The sequence below is a fragment of the Rana temporaria genome, chromosome 6 (genome assembly GCF_905171775.1).
Source record: "Rana temporaria chromosome 6, aRanTem1.1, whole genome shotgun sequence".
NCBI classification, from domain to species: Eukaryota; Metazoa; Chordata; class Amphibia; order Anura; family Ranidae; genus Rana; species Rana temporaria.
In genome coordinates this window covers 182,934,799-182,960,623 of record NC_053494.1, presented here as the reverse complement: position 1 = coordinate 182,960,623, position 25,825 = coordinate 182,934,799, and the positions used below count along the sequence as shown (strand labels likewise).

The 25,825-nt window shown below is 43.9% G+C and overlaps 1 protein-coding gene across 2 annotated transcripts; it reads right to left on the bottom strand.

The window, feature by feature from the left end:
• Positions 1–4,637: 4,637 nt before the first annotated feature.
• On the bottom strand, positions 4,638–24,187 carry ERMN (ermin). 2 transcript variants are annotated; one of them, XM_040357933.1, is made up of 3 exons: positions 23,985–24,187; positions 7,605–7,715; positions 4,638–5,477 (listed from the first exon to the last, which is right to left on the bottom strand). In XM_040357933.1, the coding sequence occupies exons 1-3, from the start codon at positions 24,058–24,060 to the stop codon at positions 5,047–5,049; spliced, it is 618 nt and encodes a 205-aa protein (XP_040213867.1). In that variant the 5' UTR covers positions 24,061–24,187; the 3' UTR covers positions 4,638–5,046. The 2 variants fall into 2 exon arrangements, with proteins under 2 accessions (XP_040213867.1, XP_040213865.1); XM_040357931.1 differs by lacking the exon at positions 23,985–24,187 and adding an exon at positions 20,811–21,298.
• Positions 24,188–25,825: the final 1,638 nt, after the last annotated feature.

The window sequence follows — 25,825 nt, the reverse complement described above, 5'->3', positions numbered from 1 at the left end:
GCAAGGTCCTTAACCTGCATATTGGTCCGGGTCTTAAATGGTTAATGTAAAAAGAAAAAAAAACAATTAAAATCATTTTTTACTCACTTCTATCTGGCTGTTACTAGGCAGAATTTTTTACTCACTTCTATCTGGCTTGTACTAGGCAAATTTCGTAATCTGCCTAGTTCCTGGTCCTAGGTGGTTCAACTTCCTGTCCTAAGACCCCATTGCCTTCTGGGAAATGATGACACTCATTTCCCAGGAGTCTCTGGTACTTACTGCGCCTAGAAATCGCCCAGCATGCACCTCTCCCTGAAAACCAGGAAGAAAAAGGAACTGGGCTTCACATGCCCACACATATGATGGATACGGCCACAGCATGAGCTGGAGGACATAAGGCAAGTGTTTGCAATGATTTCTGGAATGATTGGGAAGCTATTGATATGTTTTAGGGACTATTTAATGTGATTAATTTTAGCTTTCAAAAAAAAAAAAAAAATTATGCCCGGAACCCCGCTTTAACCACTTGACCACTGGGCACGTAAACCCCCTTAATAACCAGACCAATTTTCAGCTTTCGGTGCTCTCACAATTTGAATGACAATTACTCAGTCAAACAACACTGTACCCAAATGAAATTTTCGTCCTTTTTTTCACACAAATAGAGCTTTCTTTTGGTGGTATTTAATCACCATTGGGTTTTTTATTTTTTGCGCTATAAGAGAAAAAAGACTGAAAATTCTGTAAAAAATAATAATTTTTCTTTGTTTCTGTTATAAAATTTGGCAAATTTAGTATTTTTTCTTCATTCTTGCCTAAATGTGAAAGATGAAGTTACGCTGAGTAAATAGATACCCAACATGTCACCCTTCAAAATTGCACACGCTTGTGGAATGGCGCCAAACTTTGCTACTTAAAAATCCCCATAGACGACGTTGCAGGGTATTGTGGAGTATTGTGGGGTATTGCAGAGTATTGTAGAGTATTGTGTGGTATTGCAGGGTATTGCGGAGTATTGCGGGGTATTGTGGGGTATTGTGGGGTATTGCGGAGTATTGCAGGGTATTGTGGGGTATTGCGGGGTATTGCGGGGCATTGCGGGGCATTGCGGAGTATTGCGGGGCATTGCGGAGTATTGCGGGGCATTGCGGAGTATTGCGGGGCATTGCGGAGTATTGCGGGGCATTGCAGAGTATGGGGGCATAATTGCAGAGTATGGGGGCATAATTGCAGAGTATGGGGGCATAATTGCAGAGTATGGGGGCATAATTGCAGAGTATGGGGGCATTGCAGAGTATGGGGGCATTGCAGAGTATTGCACAGGGAGGGACGGCTGGATCTGTGACTGCATGTGTCACAGATCCAGCCCGCAGCAGCTGCTGCTGCATGCGCTCTCTCCCCTCTCCTCTCTCACACTGTACCGTTCGGTACAGAGAGGAGAGGGAGGAACCGGCGTCATCACATGACGCCGGTTTCTTTACTAGTGATCGCTCCGTCATTGGACGGAGCGATCACGTGGTAAATCGCCGCTATCAGCGGCGATTTACCGTGATCCGTGATCAGCCGGGTCTGGAGGACCCGGCGGTCACGGAGACTCCCGTGTGCGCGCCCCACAGGGCGTGCGGGAGTGCGATTCTGGGAGGACGTACATTGACGCCCTCCCAGAGTTAAGCAACCGCCTTGTAGACGTATTTCGTCTATAGGGCGGTTGCTAACTGGTTAAAACCTCAAGTGCTTTTTTTTACCACTACTATTTCTTTATATTGGCCTTTAAAATTTACAAATGCAGCAATTTGGAATTTGAATGAAAAGTTTAGCACTGGAAAACATTTTTTGAAAGATAAAAAGTGCATTTTATATACAACTATTATAGATCAGACCAAAATAAGGGACAAATGAGCAGGAAAGAGGGACAGAGGGAGATTGCTCTAAATCAGGGACAGTCCCTCCAAATCAGGTACCGTTGGGAGCTAAGGGCCAGATTCACAGTTGTAATACGCCGGCGTATCTACTGATACTCCGGCGTATTTTCAAATTTGCCGCGTCGTAGCGTTGTTTTGAATCCTCAAAACAAGTTACGACGGCTTTAGGCTTCGATCCGACAGGCGTACGGCTTCGTACGCCTTCGGGGTCGTAGGTGTAATACTCTGGCGCCAGCTGGGTGGAGTTTGCGTCATTTTCCGCATCGGGTATGCAAATTAGCTGTTTACGGCGATCCACAAAGGTACGCGCGTTCATCGCATTCTCTTACGTCGTCGCTAGTCGGCTTTTCCCGTTGCAAACTTACGCCTGCTATTTCATGGCTTAGACCAGCCATGTTAAAGTATGGCCGTCGTTCCCGCGTCGAATTTCAATTTTTTTTTTTTTGCGTAAGACGTCCGGGAATACGAAAGGACGTAACGCACGTCGGCGTTCAAAAAACACGTCGGGGCGCCATAATTTCGCGCAAAGCACGGCGGGAAATTTCCTAACGGAGCACGCGCAGAACGTTCGGCGCGGGAACGCGCCTAATTTAAATGGTACACGCCCCATTTGAATTAGGCGGGCTTGCGCCGAACGCATTTACGTTACACCGCCTCAAGTTTACAGGTAAGTGCTTTGTGAATCAAGCACTTGCGCTGAAAACTTGCGGCGGTGTAACGTAAACGAGATACGTTACGCCGCAGCGCAGGTACCTGAATCTGGCCCTATGTACATAGATGGCCTACACCCAAATCCAGGGCCATTTTTTAACTTTGGACAAAATGGCACAGTTTTCTTTTATCTGCAATGAAGAAAAAAGCATCCAAGAGACACTGGGACTTTAATGTTCATACAAAATAATAAGAGGACAAAAACATTTGAAACGCTCAGGTTAGGCTGTTCACAACAGACAAGGCTATCCTCCAGTGGGTACCCCAGGAGGTTTTCCAAAAAAAAAACATGTACCAATGGAAGAAGTGCCAGACCATAGGATAAAACAGCCCAAATGATTTTCCTAGTTTATACTAAAAAGCCTCCAATGCATTTTGGGGGGCAGAAAATACTCCACCTTCATCTGGGCTTCATTTAAAATAAGAACCTTGAATGGGCTTGAAAAAGAGTTTTCCTGTGTAAATTTATGTAGGGAAGCTAATTACTGGATCAGGAGAGTTATTGGACGGCAGTATCTGCGTGATCAATCAAGAACAAGATCTCGGTTAATCACGCAGATACTGAGGTCTAGTAACTCTAGTAACTCTTCTGATCCAGTAATTAGCTTCCGCACATAGAACACAGGAAAACTATTTTTCGAGCCCATTCAAGGCTCTTATTTTAACTGAAGCTCCAATGAGGGTGGAGTTTTTTCTGACCCCTAAAACGCATTAGTGGCCTTCTTCAGGGATTTATATCTTCCAGGAACATCGGTCAGGTGTGGTATAGTTACATTGGTCCAAACTAGACCTGAAATGTATCTTTGAGGCATTAAAAAAAATAACATTCAAACCTATAGAGCAGTCAATGGCAATATTCAAGGACCTCCAGATCTCAGTGAGTGTCTTACTGCCCATCTTTGATCTAATATCTACACTCACTGACCACTTTATTAGGTACACCTGTTTAATTGCTTGTTACAAACTGCTAATCAGCCAATCACATGGCAGCAACTCAATGCATTTAGGCATCTAGACATGATGAAGATGACTTGCTGAAGTTCACACTAATCAGTCAGAATAGGGAAGAAAGGGGATTTAAGTGATTGATGGTTGTTGGTACCAGGCGGTTTGGTCTGAGTATTTAAAAAACTTCTGATCTACTGGGATCTTCACGCACAACCATCTATAGGGTTTACAGAGAATGGTCCGAAAAAGAGAAAATATGCCTTGTTGATGTCAGAGGAGAATGGGCAGACTCGTTTGAGATGATATAAAGGCAACAGTAACTCAAATAACCACTCATTACAACCAACGAGCTGTCAGCTAAGAACTGGAAACTGAGGCTACAATTTGCACAGGATCACCAAAATTGGACAATAGAAGATTGGAAAAACGTTGCCTGGTCTGATGAGTCTCGATTTCAGCTGCGACATTCAGATGGGAGGGTCAGAATTTGGCATAAACAGCATGAAAGCATGGCTTTATCCTGCCTTGTATTAACAGTCAGGCTGGTGGTGGTGTAATGGCTTGGAGGATTTTTTCTTGGCACACTTTGGGCCCCTTAGTACAAATTGAGCATCGTTTTAACACCACGGCCTACCTGAGCATTGTTGCTGACCATGTCCATCCCTTTATGACTACAGTGTACCCCTTTTCAGATGTCTACTTCCAGCAGGGTAGAGCACCATGTCACAAAGCTCAAAACATCTCATTACTGGACAATGAGGTCACTGGACTCCAATGGCCTCCACAGTCACCAGATCTCAATCCAATAGAGTACCTTTGGGATGTTGTGGAATGGGAGATTCTCATCATGCATGTGCAGTCAACAAATCCGCATCAACTGCGTGATGCTATCATGTCTCTATGGACCAAAATCTCTGAGGAATGTTTCCAACACCTTGCTGAATCTATACCACGAAGAATTAAGGCCGTTCTGAAGGCAAAAGGGGGTCCAACCCGATACTAGCAAGGTGAACCTAAAGTAGCCAGTGAGTGTATAGCTGGGCCAAGCACATGGTTTATACCTGATTACCAAGGTTAAAAGTTTACATTACATCATTTTATTCTATGTATTTATTTTTGACTAGTTCTGTGCTAAACAATGTCCGTATTCATATATTTCTATACCCCTTTTTACATGAAGTACCAGATAAGAGTGGGAATACAAGTGTATTATTTCATTTATAATTTATACATGTTTTAAAAAAAAAAAAAAAATTCTAGCTATGGGAACTTTAACCTCAGAATATATAATTTCCATGCAATTATCTTTTTAAATAGGACATAGTAATGTATACCAAAAATTCTTTGTTAAGATGTTACTTGATGCTAACTACTGGAAAGTGGGTTATTCTGCTTTCTTTATACAGAGGAAATCATAGAGGAAATGATTAGTCAACACATTGCATACATAAACAGGAAGTAATCAAAGCAGCTTTGGCAATTGTTAATTCATCATAGATTCAAATTCATCTATCCTCTGTTTTGTGTTTCCTCTGCGGATCTTCCGATATGAGACGGTGTCGTATCTGGAATTACTGTTCTTGGAGATGTCGGGGTGGTTTCCATGTACTTGCTGATCTGAGTAGGATTCAAGATGGCTGCCACTTGGACTGAGCGAGAACATTGGTCCAGGGCTATTATCTTCTTCATCATCATATGACCCATGTCCGTTATCATTGTCAGTTTCAATGGATGTGTTTTCTTCCTCTGTCTCAGTCAGCATCTCTTCTTCCCTGGTTTCAGAAAGGGTTCTGGTCGGCTCGAACATTAATAGATCTTCTGCTTCGGCTTTGCTTTCTTCTTGGTCTTCTTCTGGTTTGTTTATTTCTTCCAGATTAGGAGAGTCATGTGCTGGGGCATTGTTACCTTCCACCTCTGTAAAAGTATATAACGGTATTGTCAAATAAAAGCAATACATGATATTGTGTAATAATATGAAACAGTAATATTGAGATCTCATGCTAAATTATGAGAGAAGTTGAGGCCAATAACAATCAATATATGCTATATTTTCCAGCAAAGGTTGGAAAATTAAAACTCTTCTAAAGTCTCGTAGCTTTCTATCTCTTTATAGATGTTCTCAATGCCACTGATAAGGCAGTACAGCCAGACCTCCTGTACCGGGCCCAGGTCCCATCAGTTCAAAAGTCCGGCTGTGCTGCATTATTGCTGACACCTCTTGTTGCTCCCCCTGCAAAGATGCCAGCTTCTCCTCCTCTTCCATCGCTCTGATCTTTGCCATTCCTCTGCTATTCAGGCCCCCCTGTGAGTCCCCCTTTCACCTGCTGTCCGGGCCCCCCTGTTTGCCCTTTCCATTACTGTAACGAGACCCTTGCTCGCTCGGTTCCGCTCTCCCAACACTCCTCTGCTACTATTGGATCAGCAACGTCTGATGGTTCGGCCATCCGATGCTCCGGGATTCGAACTACAGCTATGTGCCGTTCAAAATCCATCAGAACAAACACTAGGCAGGCTGTATGTAAGTTCAAACAGGAAACTCTTTTATTGGATGCACACAACACACTTTTATACAGAAGTTTGAACACCCCGCCCCAAACAACTGCTTTGCTATTGGTCAATTGTAAAGTACATTGTAGTTCTCAATTAGGTCCTCTTAGCCATGCAAATGAGGACTTGAAACAGGGTCAGCAGGGATTGGTCCGATAGCTTGAATAGGAGGACTGCTATGTGTAATGAGACAGAAGCCCCAGGGGGCAATCAAAGTACACAAACAGCCAAACACAGAACAATGCTTTTCCTCCAGACCATGGAGCCGTCTGGAGGGGGGGGGTTAGCCTTAAGACAGGGCAGAAGACCCCCCACTGTGTAACAGATTCAAACACTTCAGCATTCCAAGGTCCATGACAATACTCCCCCCTGAGAAACAGTCCAACAGCCACAGTGGGACCCCGAACGGGTCAACTCGAGGATGTTGGAAAAGTAGTCTTAAGGTTCCAGGTCTGTCTGCCGGGATAACCCATCCTCCTTCCTGTTTTGAGGCCCTGGCCCATAATCGGAAGGCAAGAGGCTCGCATTCAGTCCTTTTCAAAAGCCTCTGTCGCAGCTAGGTCTGTCACAATTACAATGCTGCCAACTTCCCTCCTATTCTCTCCCTCCGGCCCCATGATTTTTAACATCAGTCCGATGCTACATCTGTACCCCACCGACTCTAACGCTGAGAGCCAAGCGATCAAGCAGTGCCAAACGCTTGGTTCTTTGTTCTCCCCAACAACAGAGCTGCTGCCCGTCAGTCACCAGCTCTATGCTCTGCCTCCCTCCACGCACTCACTGGATCGTTGGGCTGTGGAGGGGGGCGGGAGCGACTGGCTCAGGCTCTCAGCAGCTCGCTGAGAGGCTGAGTCAGGTGCTGGTCCGGGCATGTGACCGGATCCAAACTGCATTGTCATAATCTTGCCCGAGCCTTTGTGACGTCAACAGGCAGTGAGTTTTAGCCCAATGTTTGTTGAAAACGTTATCCACAGGAGAAGTACAGCTGAACAAGTGCTTGATGTACTTAAGCTACCTGTGGTTGGTGCCAAGTCAGTAGGCACCTTAAAAATCCAATGTATGTTTGGTCTTCTATTCTTCATCATTTGGGGGATATTGGTGTCCAAATGTGCAATTTAGGAAACTTGTATGTTGAAATGTCACCACTATTTTAGACGGTACCCACTCTGTAAAAAAAAAAAAAATTGTTCCCCTTATTGGGGAAATTTCCTATCCCTTGCTTACTTCTGACCCTCTTACACCAGACAGGAAGTGAGGGGAAATCTCCCCATTTGAACCCAGCCAGCAATACACAACTGCCAGGTGTTTTTACTTTCTCTGCTATTTAAAACAAGAAAAACATTAGACTGGAGTAGGGCTTTTATACTGCATCCAATACCAGCCACTCGTAATGACAAACGTTTATGTTATACATAAAGTGAAGCAAAAAGATCCATAGCCAATTTAAAATATAATTGTGCTATTAGATAGAAATGGTAAAAGTTCTGTTTCTACCTAATGTGGTTTGAAAATCTTCTCCATTGTTGTGCTCCTCGGAGTGGGTATTATGGCTTGTTAACATTCCAGAATCTTGTGCAGGAACTGTATGTTGTTCTGCCTGATGTTCTGCAAAAGATGAAAATATAAGTACATTAGAATTAAACAACAATCATCATTTTGAATGACATCGATTTCTTGTACAGTAAAGGTAGCCACTGGTTGGATGAACATTTTATATCCCTATTAATAATCTGTACATTATTTATTTATGTTATATTTTGTCATTTTCATTATTATTTTAGTTTATTACAGATTCGGCATTAGTGGACACAGGATTTTGTGACATTAAAGCAGAAATAAATAAAATTTTGAAAATGGTCCCCATCATCAAGCCTATATAGCAGATTTTTTGTAGACAGCACTCAAATTATCAAAAGGAACTAGACAGTGGATGCATCGTTCTGGGCACACCGGTAGTACCGAGATTTTCTGTGCTATCTGCAACATTATATCAGTCCCCTCCCCCTTCACAAGGGCAAGCTATCATGAGCCTAAAGCAGGACTAAATAGGGTTGATTTACTAAAAGCAAATACACTGTGCACTCTGCAAAGTGCAGTTTCCCCAGAGCTTAGTAAATGAGTAGAAGCTCTGCTGACTTCCATCATCCAATCTTGTGCAAGCAAAAATTATTACTTTTTAAAAAAAAATTCTTGCACATGATTTGGGGTTCACTTAGGCTGTACACTTTGCAAAGAGTAGTTGCACTTTCCAGAGCTTAGTTAATGAGGTAAAGCTTCACTTTGCAAAAAATACCCAATCACACGCAAGGGGAAAAAAAAACATTTTTGCTTGCACGTGATTGGATGATTGAAGTCAGCAGAGCTTATGCTCATTTACTAAGCTCTGGAGTAACTGCTCTTGCAAGATGCCCATTTGCCTTTAGTAAATTAACCCCTTTACTTAATTTTCTAAGGTTGGTAGCAACTGCACTTGCAGAGGGCAACTGTATTTTGCAGTTCATAGTCTATTTGCCTTTAGTAAATCACCCCCATTGTGACATCATTGGTGTTTTGGCACACTTCAGGAAGAGAAATGCCAGATTTTAGCCAAGATGGTTCCAAAATGGAGGTTTCACATTCCATATAAAAAATACAGACTATGATATGGGTCATTGTACATGCCAGTGTATTTTATGGCAAAACAAGAGCAGAATCTGGGCCAGATTCAGGTAGGAGATACAATGGCGTATCTCCAGATAGGCCGTCGTATCTATGCGCCTGATTCTTAGAATCAGTTATGCATAGATTTGACTAAGATCCGACCGGCGTAAGTCTCTTACGCCGTCGTATCTTAGTTGCAATTCTACGCTGGCCGCTAGGTGGCGCTTCCGTATATTTACGCGTTGAATATGCAAATTAGGTAGATACGCCGATTCAGAAACATACGTTTGCCCGGCGCATTTTTTTACGTTGTTTACGTTAGGCTTTTTCTGGCGTATAGTTACCCCTGCTACAGGAGGAGCAGCCAATGTTAAGTATGGACGTCGGGACCGCGTCAAATTTTTCACGTTTTACGTCGTTTGCGTAAGTCGTCCGTGAATGGGGCTGGGCGTAAGTTACGCTCACGTCGAAACCAATGATTCTTTGCGGCGTCATTTGGAGCATGCGCACTGGGATACTTTCACAGGCGGCGCATGCGCCGTTAGTAAAAAACGTCATTTACGTGGGGTCACAATTAATTTAGATAAAACACGCCCACATCTAACACATTTGAATTAGGCGGGCTTACGCCGGCCAATTTACGCTACGCCGCCGCAACTTACAGAGCAAGTGCTTTGTGAATACTGCACTTGCCTGTCAAAGTTGCGGAGGCGTAGCATAAATAGGATACGCTACGCCCGCTCACAAATACGCGCTCCCTACCTGAATCTGACCCTATATGTGAATTTCTGATACTTTAGGTGGCCATTTTATGCAGCCCATTTTCTATTATCTAATATAATGGTATCGTCATCATTTTCAGGATATTATCAAAATATACAATTTCTTGCTTAAACAGAAGTTTGAAGGCATAGTAAAAAGTTTGCGTAGGTTCCCCTTCTTCCTAGCAGCATATACTCACCTTTCCTTGCTCTCATGCTTTTCTGTATGGCCAATAGAGCCAAAGAAAGTCCCTGGGTGAGATCATACAGGTCTATGGATTCCTTTCCCTACACCATATGACAGCACTTTGCCAAAGCTAAACCCAGCATTGCCACATGGCATAGGGAGCGAGAGTCTCATATCTACCCATGCCCAGTACAACTGGGTATTTCACTTTACTCCCAGTGGATGAGTGCATTAGAGGGGAGCCAGGAGAGGTTAGTGTATGCTGCTGGGGATAATGGGGGCTAAGATAACCATTACCTTTGCCCTGCATCATTTTATAAATGAGCTGAACTGTCATCGGTAGAGATAAAGGTGCTTTAAAAATTGGGCCTATTAATGATCCAGTGGACTGGCTATGAAGACTGCTAATGTTGCTAATGATTTAGGGTCACATGTTCTATTCCCGGTAGTGCATCATCCAGGCAAACAGCATCTTTACACTCTGATTCAGGAAACACAGTCCATAAGAGTTGCCTTTTAAATCTTTATTGCATAATTACAGTGGTCTCCAAACTGTGGCCTGGGGGCTGGATGTGGCTCTTTGCTTGCCTTGGGGCACCATTTCCCCCACTGACACCAAACATAGGGCATATTTCCTGCAAGTGACACCAACAATGGGACGCTGTTTCTCACAATGACACCAACAACGGGGCACTATTCTTCCCAAAGACACCAGTCATGGGGCACTATTCTTCCCCCTAATACCAACTGTTTACTCTCACAGATGTCAGCACAATGTATACCCTCACTGGCAACATTTTTCCTATTGGACATTAAACTGGCCCTTTATTTAAAAAGTTTGGAGACCCCTACAGTATTAACTTGAATGGGTTCAGGGAGCTGTGAGATATTCCACATTACTAACTGGAGCAATTAGGACATTATTAAAGAGGAGGTTCATCCAAAAAACAAGTATATAACATAACATTCTGTATACCTCAAACATGTACAGTATGCTGTTTTTTTTTTGGGGGGGGGGGGTGTACATACGGTATTATCGCTATTTTTCACCTGGCTTCCGGGTGCTAGCTCCCGCGGGAGTAGGCGTTCCTATGCAGTGGCGCAATGTCCTCTGGGACTTCGGCCAAATGATTGACAAGCCTGACAAAAACTTCGCCCCGGCGGATAAGGCGCGTCACGAGTTTCCGTAACTAGCCGAACTGCGAGTCGACTCTATACGGTGCCTGCGCAGTCAGCTCTACACGGCTCCTAGTCGGTGCACAGGCACCGTATAGGGCCGTATAGAGCTGACTCGCAGTTCGGCTAGTTTCAGAAACTCGTGACGCGCCTTATCCGCCGGGCACGTCAATCATTTGGCCGAAGTCCCAGAAGACATTGCGCCACAGCATAGGAACGCCCACTCCCGCGGGAGCTAGTACCCGGAAGCGATAATACCGTATGTACACTCCCCCCCAAAAAAACAGTATACTTTACATGTTTGAGGTATACAGAATGTAATGTTATATACTTGTTTTTTGGGTGAACCTCCGCTTTAAATGTACAGCACTGGGGCACCAATAGCAATGACCCAGGGCAGGCAAGCCCCCGTATTTTTTGCAGCAGGGGTGATAAAGGCAAACGGTCACTGAAATTCTTTTCCCCCTTGGGTCAGTACTAAGTGACCTTCCAGCATACAATGCAACTCTAATTCCAGAAGACAGGCTCTCCCTGTAAACTCCCAAGTCAGGTCTTCTGTGGCACCGCTCTTTAGTCCCTGAAAGGGTTTGTGGCTGAGCAGGCCCTCTCAGCAAAGGCTGGGATCCAGATGAGCTGGCTGGACCTTTAGCAATACAGCCAGGAAGGCAGGCAGCCCTCCCTGGCAGGGAACTTCTCCTTTTGGACAAGAACACTGCTCTCAGAAGCTCTGAACTATTTATGTTCCCCAACCACTTTCTGAGCAACGCCTCCCCAGGGATTGGCAGGGGTTACATAAATATTTAGACTGCTCATCTGATTCTCCCACCCACAATGTTCTGGAAAGCTCCAGAAAAACAGGAGGAGGCAGCCAGACTTACAGTCTGCAGAACCTTAGAGCAGCTCAAAGCAATCACACACAGCTCTGCTGGTTACTAAATTTGTCTTATATAAAAAAAAAAACATAACAGAAATTTATCATAGCAACAGTTCCATGAGACTCTTAGGTTTTCTCTTCAGGTTTACCAAAACCATCTAATATGAGGTCAAACCTTAAGCGTTTCAATTTGAATGCAATCAGGCAGGTCCTTGTACTACATGGTTTTGGTAAACCTGAAGAGAAAACCAGCAGGAAAACTGATAGTGTGTATGGGGCCTCAGAGAATTCTACAACCGGCTTTCCACCTTGTCGCAATTACTAAATAGCTTCTTTACATTCATTAGAATTTGTATCTAGTCTGCTGCATATCTTAATCCCCACCCCCAGTACTTCTCCACAACAACTTGTCCCATAGCCTATAGAATTGGATAAAGCTCTGCTGACTTCCATCATCCAATCAAGTACAAGCAGAAATGCTGTTTCTTTTTTATATTTTTTTTTATTTGCCTTCCAGATGAATGGGTATTTTTTTGCAAAATGAAACTCACATATTCATTAAACTCTGGGACAAATTTCCTGCAACTTCCCTCACAAAATGAACAATGCCTTTAGTTTGTAAGTCAACCCCATTACTTTTGTTGCATGGAAACTCAAAGCAAGGTTGTCAGCCCTGCATGCTAGACTGTGGAACTCGACCTATTCCCATACCTTTCTGTCCCACTCTACATGCATACATTGATTTATTTACCAGCAAAACAATGTCGACCTTTGCTCCCAAGAGCATGCCTGTGCTTTGTACATAGGGAGATATAGTTCTGGGGGCTTGTCTACCTTAATAGGAACGGACCTCCCAATACTGTCCCTAAAAACATTTTACAGACCTGGCAATAATGTTACAGGGAGTATTAAAATCTAATTCTTGCTACAGGAAAAAAAGTAAAAGAAAAAAATAGTTCTGGGACATGCTCTAGAGAGGGCAAGATAGGTGTAGGGATACATTTGGGTACTGAACATACACAGGTCAAAAAAGACCATACAACTGGCCCTTCTTAAGTTATCCTCCACTTTTGTAAAGCAGATGGACAACACCTTTCTTTCTCAGTTATTGTGCACTAGATGAGAGGAACTGATAAGAATTCCTGGCAGCTGGCAGTTACTACACTGTGTCTATGGAAAATAATGATCATGATAAAATTAAAGCACCACGTGAAAGTATACTAATGGAGGATGATGAAGATGCTGGGATAATGAAGATCATGAGAGATAATGTCAGGAATGTATTTCTCCCTGGTGTGGAGTGTCATGCTCTCTACGTTACAGATAGAGAAAGGAGTGGGCGTCCTGACTCTCCTGTTGTCCAAGGGAGGGGGCGAGCACGACACTCCACACCAGGGAGAAAGCCTTGCATTACTGTGTGTAGTTACAGACAGAAGAACAGGAAGTGAGGATTTCTCAGAAGAAATAAGGACATTTAAAAGCAAAATGGAAGGATGAGGTAAGTGAAGGAGGACTGCACTAAGGTAAAGGAAGCTATTTAGGTAAAAAAAATTGTACCTTTATGTGATAGATTTGCCTATATGTCTCAGTGTACTGCTCCCTGCTAGCCATGGGTAGAGGTAGAAAGGAATTTCATGTGTGATTCATTCCTCTGACAGGTTATTGATGTGCTAATGTCCCCTCACTATTCTAAACGTTAATTGATCTATTGTGTTGTGTAAAGAAGATCTGTGTTTACCCTTAAAAGATGAGTATTGTATCATCAGGCTAAATGATTAGAGAAGTAGTATGTTAATTATTCTGATTGCTTCAGTGTAGTAATTAACTCCAGTGATGTCTTTATCTAAAGAAACGTGTCTGCATGGTCGGCTCCGACTTGTCTCCTATAATCTGTATGGGAAACCCCACTGTGTGAGGGGGGCGTTCCTAACAGGCTGTAACCACATATAAGCTGAGTTTTTGTGTCAATAAAGTGTCTTGGTTCCAGCATCCAGTCTTGACTCATGTGTGGGGAATCCTGTGATGTTCTTGTATGGAGAGGAGGGAATGCTTGACGGGGATATCATACCGATACCGTCACAAATTGGTGGCAGCGGTGGGATCTTCCCTTCTACTCTCCTTCACACCCGGATTCCAAGCAGACACTGGAAGAACTACTGGAAGGATTGCTAGCAACAAAACCAAGCGGAATCAATGGAGATAGACCAGGAGGACGGGATTGCAGCAACGCCAGCAGTACAAGAGATGGATACACCAGTGATTCAGGAGGAGGAATCGCCAGCCAACAAGCTAATGAGAGAGAAGCTAGCGTGGTTCAGCCCGAACCCAACGCCGGATGTGGTGCTGAAAGTGATGGACATGTTAGTAAACGCAGAACTACAGAAGGCTAAACAAATAAGGGACGCAGAACTACAGAAGGATAAAGAAATAAGAGACGCTGAACTACAGAAGGATAAACAAATAAGGGACGCAGAACTACAGTTAAAACTGGCAGCAGTCCAACAAGCAGCCGCACCTTCTCCGAACAATGAGTACAGCACAGCAGACGCAAGGAAGATTCCGTTTAGCGCTTTTAAAGCTTTTGATGAAAAGGACTGTGAAATTGATAACTACCTGGCGGATTTTGAGCGACAATGTAACCTGCACCGAATAAATACGTATGTGTAGCGCTAAAATTAATAAATGAATATCAAAATACCAAAAAATGTGTATAGTAAAAAATAAAACACATATAACATTAATAAATGTTAGACACAAATTGTGAAACATGTGAGATTCCTCTGTAGCGAGGGGTGACAACAGTGCCAACTGGCACGTGAACTGATACACCTAAGGTGGTATCAAACATAAAAACAAAGTCCAACAAAAACTCCTAAGTGTGATGATCCGAGGTATGTAGCAAAGTTCATCAACATCCACAAGTCATTCAAGTGAAAAGGTGAATAAATAGAAAAAGCGTGACTCCTTTAACGTGACAATCCCATCACCGGAAAAAGTGCAGGCTTACCGGAACTTGTTGACCACTGGTGGCATATGCCAAAAGAGGTCAGTCAAGGCTTTATATGACGGTTGTCAAACAGCAATCCTTGGCAGGAAGCGTAGGTCCAACTGGTGGGTAGGTCCTTATATGGAATAGGTCCCCAGGAGTAAGCCGGAAGCTATACTGATGTTGGTATCCCAAAAACAATTGGCTCAGTGTGTTAGTGGTGCATAGAGAAAAATAAAGAGAAGTGGCCACATAGCGTAACTCCGTATAAAAGAAAAAATACGTGTTTATTCACAGCTAACAAACTTACATTTGGCTGGAAGTAAAAGAGCTCTTGCATGTAAATGGGGCGACAGTGGAGTCCTCCCGACGCGTTTCGTGGTCAAAAGCACATCGTCTGGGGTGGTTTTGACCACGAAACGCGTCGGGAGGACTCCACTGTCGCCCCATTTACATGCAAGAGCTCTTTTACTTCCAGCCAAATGTAAGTTTGTTAGCTGTGAATAAACACGTATTTTTTCTTTTATACGGAGTTACGCTATGTGGCCACTTCTCTTTATTTTTTTCTATGCACCACTAACACACTGAGCCAATTGGTTTTGGGATACCAACATCAGTATAGCTTCCGGCTTACTCCTGGGGACCTATTCCATATAAGGACCTACCCACCAGTTGGACCTACGCTTCCTGCCAAGGATTGCTGTTTGACAACCGTCATATAAAGCCTTGACTGACCTCTTTTGGCATATGCCACCAGTGGTCAACAAGTTCCGGTAAGCCTGCACTTTTTCCGGTGATGGGATTGTCACGTTAAAGGAGTCACGCTTTTTCTATTTATTCACCTTTTCACTTGAATGACTTGTGGATGTTGATGAACTTTGCTACATACCTCGGATCATCACACTTAGGAGTTTTTGTTGGACTTTGTTTTTATGTTTGATACCACCTTAGGTGTATCAGTTCACGTGCCAGTTGGCACTGTTGTCACCCCTCGCTACAGAGGAATCTCACATGTTTCACAATTTGTGTCTAACATTTATTAATGTTATATGTGTTTTATTTTTTACTATACACATTTTTTGGTATTTTGATATTCATTTATTAATTTTAGCGCTACACATACGTATTTTTTTGGTTGTTTTGCTTTTTTGAATAAGCCGTGTCAGCAGCTACCATTTACGCACACCTGGCAGCGCAGGGTATCCACTCTCAACCTGCACCGAATAGCTAGAAGAGAGTGGGTTGCAATATTGTCAGGCAAACTGTCAGGCAAAGCTTCTGATGCTTTCCGGACCGTGCCAGATCAGGATATCCATAGCTACGCCCGGGTTAAAGAAGTGCTCCTGGCTCGTTATGCAGTAACCCCAGAGTCCCACCGACAGAAGTTCAGGGACTCACGCAAAACCACGAAAGACTCTTACGCAGAATGGGCATGCCAGCTGTCCCTGTCGGCCTCTAACTGGGTTAACCGCAGCCAGGCCACCACCGCAGAGGACATTTTGCAACTAATGCTCCTGGAGCAATTTTACAATCACATCCAGACGGACGTCAAGGATTGGGTGAGAGATCGCAGGCCCATGACTCTACCAGAGGCCGCGAAGTTGGTGGATGAATATGCGGATACTCGCAAGACAAACCAGGTCACACCATGGGTACAACCTCCACGACCAACGGCGCCCTCACACCCACCAGCCGCTAGATACCAACCTCCTAACAGACCGGTGACATCTAGCCCTCGCTATCCACGCCAGGAGGACAACGAACAACGCTGCTTCCGGTGCAAACAGTTGGGTCACTTCAAGCAGAATTGCCCCATGAATGACAACACCAGGTCAAATTGGTCTCAACCTGGGTACCGCCCACCAGCAGCAGCCCATTGTGTAGACTCGGCTTGGGATCCCCAGGAGCGGGGTCGGGAAGAACCATTGGGCACCCCTTACGAAGCCCTCATGGTACAATCTGCTATTACGGACAACAGGGAACACCATTGTCAGCTGGTCATGGGCTCCAGCCCTGAGCCGGAGGGGCTCTGGAGGGAGCTGGGCAGAAAGAGGCACCGCCGGCCATCCTTCAAGAAGAAGAGGTCCTGGAAGTCATATAACCAGCGGACCTGGGAGGAGAAGAAGCGACTGGAGGAGAGGGAGTCGCAGCAGGCGTCCCAGATGCGGGCCGAGATGTTCGCCAAGGGCCCACCGGTGGCCCCTTACACCACCACCCAGTTCCTGATGATGAAGGACCACGTGGAGAGCCTGCAGGACATGAGCAAGCAGGATCTGATCCGTGAGTACATAGAGCTGGAGGAGTGCATAAGCCGCATTGGGGGAGGAGAACAACCACCTGAGGTCACAGCAGGCTGACCCCCCCAGGCTCCATGAACTGGAGATGGAGCTGGAGAAGCTCCAAGAGGAGAACCGGCGGCTGCGGAGGGAGCAGGGGGTGGCTGACCTTATGGGGCTCTGAGTCCCCTCTCTCCCCCCCCCCCGGACTCTGAGCACCAGTGCTACAGCATGTCAACAAATATAACTTTTCCTTTTTATGAATCTCCTGTGATTGTCACTTCAGAGCCATAACCTGCCCCCTCCCATAGCGGGACACCTAGACGGCGGCGCACAGACCCATTCGCTGTCTTCACACTGACTTCTGGTGACTTTGCAGATCGCACAAAGACTTGGGGACTGACCGGCGTGTGATCTGACGACCCGGTGACATACCTGAGTCTGAAGCAGTTGTCAAGGGAGGTCAGTCATGCCAAACGGAGTTAACCTCGGACTAAAAGCTCTGAACCCGTCAACCCTACTGGACCAGGGAAGGTCCAACCGGATTTGCCGGAGCAGGGAGCAAAAGGGGGGCCATTGTGATACATTTGCCTATATGTCTCAGTGTACTGCTCCCTGCTAGCCATGGGTAGAGGTAGAAAGGAATTTCATGTGTGATTCATTCCTCTGACAGGTTATTGACGTGCTAATGTCCCCTCACTATTCTAAACGTTAATTGATCTATTGTGTTGTGTAAAGAAGATCTGTGTTTACCCTTAAAAGATGAGTATTGTATCATCAGGCTAAATGATTAGAGAAGTAGTATGTTAATTATTCTGATTGCTTCAGTGTAGTAATTAACTCCAGTGATGTCTTTATCTAAAGAAACGTGTCTGCATGGTCGGCTCCGACTTGTCTCCTATAATCTGTATGGGAAACCCCACTGTGTGAGGGGGGCGTTCCTAACAGGCTGTAACCACATATAAGCTGAGTTTTTGTGTCAATAAAGTGTCTTGGTTCCAGCATCCAGTCTTGACTCATGTGTGGGGAATCCTGTGATGTTCTTGTATGGAGAGGAGGGAATGCTTGACGGGGATATCATACCGATACCGTCACACTTTACAACCCCTTTAAGTGGTCGTTAAGCCACTCTAACCTGTATACACCATCAGCACTGCCTCCTATTGTAGCATCCCCCTCTGTGTGTGATTTATAAAAATAAATGCTGCAAATACCTAATTTCACTGCCGAGATTGCGATCACATGACTGGCCAGCTTTCTCCTTTCCTCCTTTGAAAGATGAAGAGGGCGGCTGAGGAGGGGAGGAGAGGAGGAGAGAGCTGGCTGGTCATGTGATCACAATTTCAGCTCTTAAATGAGGTATTTACAGCATCATTCACAGTAGGGGATGCTGCAATAGGAGGCAGTGCTGATGATGTATACAGGTTAGTGGGATGAGAGCAGCAAGAGGGGGAGGGGCGTCTCACACACAGACAGAGAGGGGGAGGGGAGAGGAGGACACAGGAGCAGAGAGAAGAGCAGATAACAGGCTGCTGATGATGGAGGCATGTACATTGAGTAACCATGGTGTCTGGTATCAGCAGCCATGATACAATGTGGTCAGTTTACAGAGGGGTGGGGAGAAACTGGCTGGATCAGCCAGGTTTTTTAGGTGTTACGGGAGGCCAAATGACACAGGACAAGCACTGTGTCATATAACATGCTTTAAAGGAGCAGGATCCATTTTTTTTGTTTAGAGTAAACAAACACTTTAAGCGGTTCCAACCACTGAAAGAGAAAAATAGAAAAGTGTGAGGAGGGTTAAGAAAGGAGGGAGTGGCGGCATGTTAATTCTTCTTTCTCCCAAGAAGTAAAGATGATTTAATAAGGAAGTTTTGTCTAAGGACCCAATCCTGTCATACTGCAGTATATATATATATATATATATATATATATATATATATATATATATATATATATATATATATATATATATATATGTTTATTTCCCCTAAAACTACATCCACTACAAGAGAAAAAATGCACAAATGTGCCCAGTGTTTAGCTTCTTCTTTTTTTCAAGTCATCCAATGTTGGCAAGAAATAATACAAAATGGTGGGAAAATAAAGAATGTATGGTGGTCTTTAAAGCTAAACAACATTGCACATATAAAAACACAAATAATTCAGCTCTGTAATCATTAATATGTAATTGAAAGTATTTTTATTTCACAAGAGGTACATTTTTGGGAGTTTTTCTTAGGTATTATTTTTTAGGTATTTACTGCATATATAGAGATACTATACTATACTGTGAGATGGAGAAGCAGCACAAGGAGCCAATCAACCATGTAACATGCAATGAACATTTTCTAACAAGGAACATGCTGATAGGAGGAGAGTTCACAGCAACAAATGGGCTAACCAATCTGGTGCTTTTGCTTTCAGGACCTTGTCAAGTCAAGACCAGTAAGTGCTACTTTGGTGCAGTAGAAAGAAAATCAGGTCTCTTGCCCTGCGAAGCAGGACTGTGCTTGGTAAGATAGCTGTGTATCTCAGGACCGACATATACTGTACAGTAACTCATTTTGAGGGTAAAATAGTCTTTCATTTGTGTATTGTGTTTCAGACTACTAAAAGGTCTTAGTTATGGTCATACACACATGGATGCATAAGCTTATATCCTAAAAGCGTGCATGCACTATGAAGCCCTGCAAGATCCTTCATGTTACTGATTAGGCTTGTGGCTGAAAAATGGCAACTCAAGCAGTAGATCTTTCTTGCACTGGAGCCCCTTCTGTAAGATATGCAAAGTACCTTAGCATGGAAGTCCAGACGAAAAATGTATCTTGCTGTCTGTGTCTATGTTGGTGAGATCTCATTTTGCTTCCTTACCAACATTAACATATTAAAAAATATGTTAACTTGAGCTTTTTTTCTTCTGTTCAATAGATTTTTATTGGGTTTTAAATTATGCACTGACATAACAAGGATGTAACAGCTGTAGCAAACATTTAGCATCGAAAGTAATGCCTTGTACACACGGCCGGACTTTCCGAGAAAAAAAGTCTGACGGGCTATTATTCTTGGAAAGTCCGGCCGTGTGTAGCCTCCTTCAGATTTTTTTTGTTGGAAGTCCAACAGACCTTAGATAGAGAATCTGTTCTCTTTCTTTCTGTCGGACTTCCGACGGACTCACGGTGGACTTTTGCACGGTCACTTTTGCCCCGTACACACGACCGAGTTTCTCAGCAGAATTCAGCCAGAAACTCGATCTGAGCCGTATTCTGCCGAGAAACCCGGTCGTGTGTACACTTTTGGCCGAGGAAACCGACGAGGATCTCGTCGGGCCAAATAGAGAACATGTTCTCTATTTCCTCATTAGTCAATGAGGAAACTTGGCTCGCCAAGATCCCCGGCGGCTTCACAAGGAACTTGACGAGCAACACGATGTGTTTTGCTCGTCGAGTTTCTCGGACGTGTGTACGGGGCCTGACCGTGTGTACAAGGCATAAGAACATAACAAGAACTGAAAATGGAATAAAGAAAAACAAACAAATATTAATAGGTTCCTTGGACAAGTCCTTCCATTAGGTCCCCTGTAGAGATGGTAATAGTATATCAGAGTTTTTTTTTTTTTTATGTTGGCCATACAATCAACACTTTTCTATCCATCGGGACCACTTGACTACTACAATTAACCAGATTGTGGAAACCTCAACCATTACTAAGTTCAGAGTGACCAATTTGCCTAAAAATAGTAGTAAAATAAACCTAGTAAATAATTCACAAAAACCTAAAAAAAAAAAAAAAATCATTACCTTCTTCAGTGTTTTCCTTGATTTCCAAAGAATCAATCTTGTCTTCTAAACAGATACCAGATCCCTCTTTATGTTCACTTGAAACGACTGGATTTATCTCACGCTTTTCGCATACTGTAAATGTATCCATTTCATCTATAATATTGGTTATCTGTGGTATTTCAGGATGTCTATCTCCATTGCATTCAGAGAGTTGGATTTCGTCTGCCATTATAAGTGTCTTAAAGATAACTGTAAATCCTTGTTGTGAAACTTGACAATGTCAAATAATTCTGAATAAATGATAGCCTTGGTTTCTTGGTTGGGTTAGGACTTCTAAAGGAAAGGCGCACAGCTTAAACAAACAGGGTCCAATGACATTATGGAGATTAAAACGATCTCCAGAAAAACACCATTCTTCCAGAGATGTTACCCCACGCGTTTCTCGGAGTTAGCATGAATCATTGTAGACACATTTGCCTTTCTTATAAGGGGACGGGCAGTGTAATAAAGCTTTTGTGTAAGCAGCCTGTAGTTATTACAAATTTTAGGCCAATAGCAGTGGAGATTTTCAGTTTCTACAAGAATGGCCCTTTGTGCTTTGATTGTAAACAAGAGAAACAATTGTTCTTAATCTTTAATCCGGAGCAAATGACCACTGCTAGTCACATTAGGTCCCGACAACCAGCTTATAATTCAACACTGACCATTCTGTTCTATTAATCTGCTCAGGAACGTCATTAGACAAATGCTTCCAATTTGAAAGACTAATTACTTCAATATTCTTATTGAACTTTTGACACAATTTAAAAAAGGTACCTATCTGTGGTTATTGGTTCGTTAAAAGATCAGCTGTATTATAGAATAAACTTGGAAAAGCAGTTGAATGTCATGAATGGTGGTATATGTAGGTGATACATTATACGTACCGTATTTTCCGGCATATAAGATGACCTTTTACACCGGAATTACACAGCCTAAATCTGGGGGTCGTCTTATACGCCGTGTATAGCAGCTGCTCGATCTATATCAGCTGCCGGGTGCTCTGTATGGCTGCATGTATTCTGTATATGCGCCGCTTAGCCAATCCCGATGCACTCTGTTGATGACAGAGCATGCTAAGCCTGCTCGGATTGGAGTAATAACCTCTGCCAATCCGAGCAGGCTACATTATGTAACCTGCTTGGATTTGCAGAGGTTGTTATCCAATCCGAGCAGGCTTAGCATGCTCTGTCATCAACACAGTGCATCGGGATTGGCTGAGCGGCGCATATACAAACTACATACAGCCGTACAGAGCACCCGGCGGGCTGCAGCTTCTTCATTTAATTAAAACCCATTACTTCCACACAAGCGGGTCATCTAATACGGTGAGTAGACCACAAAACCACAGTTTTTAGCAGCATATTAGGGGGTCATCTTATATGCCGGCAAATACGGTATATGATATGATACTGCTAATTACTGCTATTTCAGTGCTTAGTTAACGCAGAACTACACTCTGTCTCAGCTCCAGCAATGCAATGTCCTTCACTGGCATCACCATCTTCTCCCTGTCTTCTTCCAGGTTTGGGTCGACTCTTCAGCCATGTTGATTGGCTGGCGCAAGATGACACAATTCCCGCACATGTACATGGGAGTAAGGGCTTATTCACACTTGACTAAATTACTGACGCACAACATATGCACATATAGTGTTCGTATGACGTTAGTATGGGCGTCAGACAGACATCAATGAGCTTTAGATTGGGGTGTTTTACAAGCCTTCAACGCTCCCTAAACGCCCCATGCACGGTTTCTTAGCATTTGATGAGCGTTAAAACTGCTCCACAATGGAAAGTGACTAATTTTAACGTGCCGCAACCGCACCAATACTGCTCCAAAAATGCCTGCCAGAGCATTTGCAGAGTGTTATCATAGACTTGAATGGGAGGCATTAAAAGGCTTCAAATGCTCCTGACTCGACATTAGGCTTCAATTTTGAAGCAACGCAATGCTAACGCTTATGCCGCGTACACGCGATCGGTCAATCCGATGGACCGTTTTCATCAGACCAAACCGATCGTGTGTAGGCCCCATCGGTTATTTATCCATCGGTTAAAAAATTTGAAACTTGTTTTAAAATTAAGGCACGTCCATCGGTTAAAAATCCACGCATGCTCAGAATCAAGTCGACGCATGCTTGGAAGCATTGAACTTCATTTTTTTCAGCACGTCGTTGTGTTTTACGTCACCGCGCTCTGACACAATCGGTTTTTTTTAACTGATGGTGTGTAGGCGCGACTGACCATCAGTCAGGTTCATCGGTTAACTGATGGAAAAATCCATCAGACTGTTTTCATCGGATTGACCGACCGTGTGTACAGGGCATTAGTGTAAACAGCACAATGTGCTGTCTATTATATCTTGTGCATACACGTTTGAGGGGCATTTTTAACGCCTCTCAAAAGCCTGCTCTTAATGCCAGATTTTTTCTCTAACTTTGCCCATTGCAAATTATTTATGCCAAATAAATAAGTATTAAAATGTGCAACCCCCTCCAAAAAAAATTAAAATACACACACTTAAAAGAAATTTGAAGAAAAAAAATGCACATTTACATTCACATTCACATGGGAGGGCGGTACTTTGGAGCCCCCTTATTCTTAAAATTCTGATAAGCTCCCTGCTTGCAGATCCCCACAAATACCTGGACACGGTTGTGGGGAAGAAGATTTTATGCTCAGGGGCGTATTTACCGCAAGGTAAAAAAGGTGTTTGCCTGGGGCGCCATTTTTTAGGGGGGGGGGGGGCGTCTGTACCGGGATGATGCCTGATCACCCCAGTATCGTTTTTTTAGAGCTGGCGGACGGCTCTCTTGTGATAGCACCTTGATTTTCATGAGATATTCACTTTGCATTGCTATAATGTATGGCATTGAGGCAATTAACGCTGGGATATGTTTCTAAGTATCTTACAATGTTTTTATTGATATAGAGACTGCTATTGAAGCAACATTTTTAACTTGTATGTATAGGTAGAGGTAATAAAGTTTCTAGTGTGTTTTATGTAATAACTTGTGTAGTGTGTGTTTTTTGCACCTAAAAATTCCCTTATCCAATTGAAGGATGTATGATGTATACTGGGATGCGGTGCCCAATGGTCGCCACCCGCATCAAGAAGCTGTTTTCCAAATTGCAGAGAAAAAAAACTCACCCAGACTCTCCTGAACCATGGAGTACACAGGGGTGTGACTGGTTGGAGTCCAGGCTGAGGTTGCCACTCCATTCATTGCAGCAAGACACCATAGATGTGCGATTTCCAGGGGTCATCCTTCCTTTCATGAACCTTTGCAGTAGCCAGGACAGACTCCATCCCCTGTCAGCCCTCTAGCTGCAGATGCACTGTCTACATACCCCCTCCCTATCAAGCCTGAGCAACCCACACATTTTTCTTAGGTCACATGGAGTACCTAAATAAGCCCATGGGAAGGGTGTAACGCGTACAGGTGGAGGAAACCTATGATTTGCCATATGAGTCAGCGTGGTGAGCTAAATACATGCTTGGTTTTTATATGTCCTTGTGAGTGTTTTTAATTATTTGTTCACCTATAATAAATATTTGGAAGCAGAGAGCACTATGGTTCCTCTATTTGTATCCTATAACATGTTTTACTGATGATCGGGAACCAAGAAGTGGAGTAGCGGGATTCAGGGGCAATAGCAGAAGGAGCACCCCAGTACCATCTAGTGTGGAATTTACTAAGGCTAATATGACTCTGTAGTGGAGTCAGATATTGGAGGTGAGCAGGCAGTTTATATGAAGGCGGTGGGACCAAACACATTGGTAGATATAAATAAAGATCAACATATGAACTGACACTTTATGTTTATACTGAGGTGGAGCACTTGTATATGGGACTCTTATTGTTTTATTTTTAAAGGGGTTCTAGAGCTTCGTGTTTTTTCACCTTAATGCATCCTATGCATTAAGATGAAAAAACACCTTGCTGTCTCTGGCCCCCCGAGCCCCCGTTTTACTTACCTGAGCCACAAATCTCCGTGGGCACGATCCCGCGATGATTTCCCCCAGCTTGAGGTGGCTCTTCATTGGATGATTGATAGCAGCGCAGCCATTGGCTCCCGTTGCTGTCAATCAAATCAATGACGTGGCACGCCGGGGTGTGGGGCCAAGTGATACAGCAAGCTAGCCCCCTTGGGAGAGTGCTTCCCAGAGGGGGGTTAGCTCTTGCGGGGAGGAGCCGAGACAGCCGCCGAGGGACCCCAGAAGAGGACGATCGGGGCCATTGTGCAAAACAAACTGCACAGTGGAGGTAAGTACGGTATGTTAATTATTTAAAAAAATAAAAAAATAAACCTTTACAACCCCTTTAAGTCTTCACTTAATGGGCCAGATCCACAAACGAATTACGCCGGCGTATCTATGGATACGCCGCGTAATTTTTAAAATGCCCCGTCGTATCTTTGTTTTGTATCCACAAAATAAGATACGACTGAATCTGGGCTCGATCCGACAGGCGTACGTCTTAGTACGCCGTCGGATCGTAGGTGCATATTTACGCTGGCCGCTAGGTGGCGTTTCCGTCAAATTCCGCGTCGAGTATGCAAATTAGCTAGATACGGCGATCCACGAATGTACGTCCGGCCGGCGCATTTTTTTACGCCGTTTCCGTAAGGCTTTTTTCGGCGTATAGTTAGCCCTGCTATATGAGGCGTATCCTATGTTAAGTATGGCCGTCGTTCCCACGTCAAATTTTGAAAATGTTACGTCGTTTGCATAAGTCGTTCGCGAACAGAGCTTTGCGTAGAATGACGTCAACGTCGTAAGCATTGGCTTGTTGCGGGTTAATTTCGAGCATGCGCACTGGGATACCCCCACGGACGGCGCAAGCGCAGTTAAAAAAAACGTCATTTACGTTGGGTCAAGACGTATTAACATAAAACACGCCCCCATCACATACATTTGAATTGCGCGCCCTTACGCCGCCTAAGTTACACTACGCCGCCGTAACTTACGGAGGAAATTCTTTCAGGATA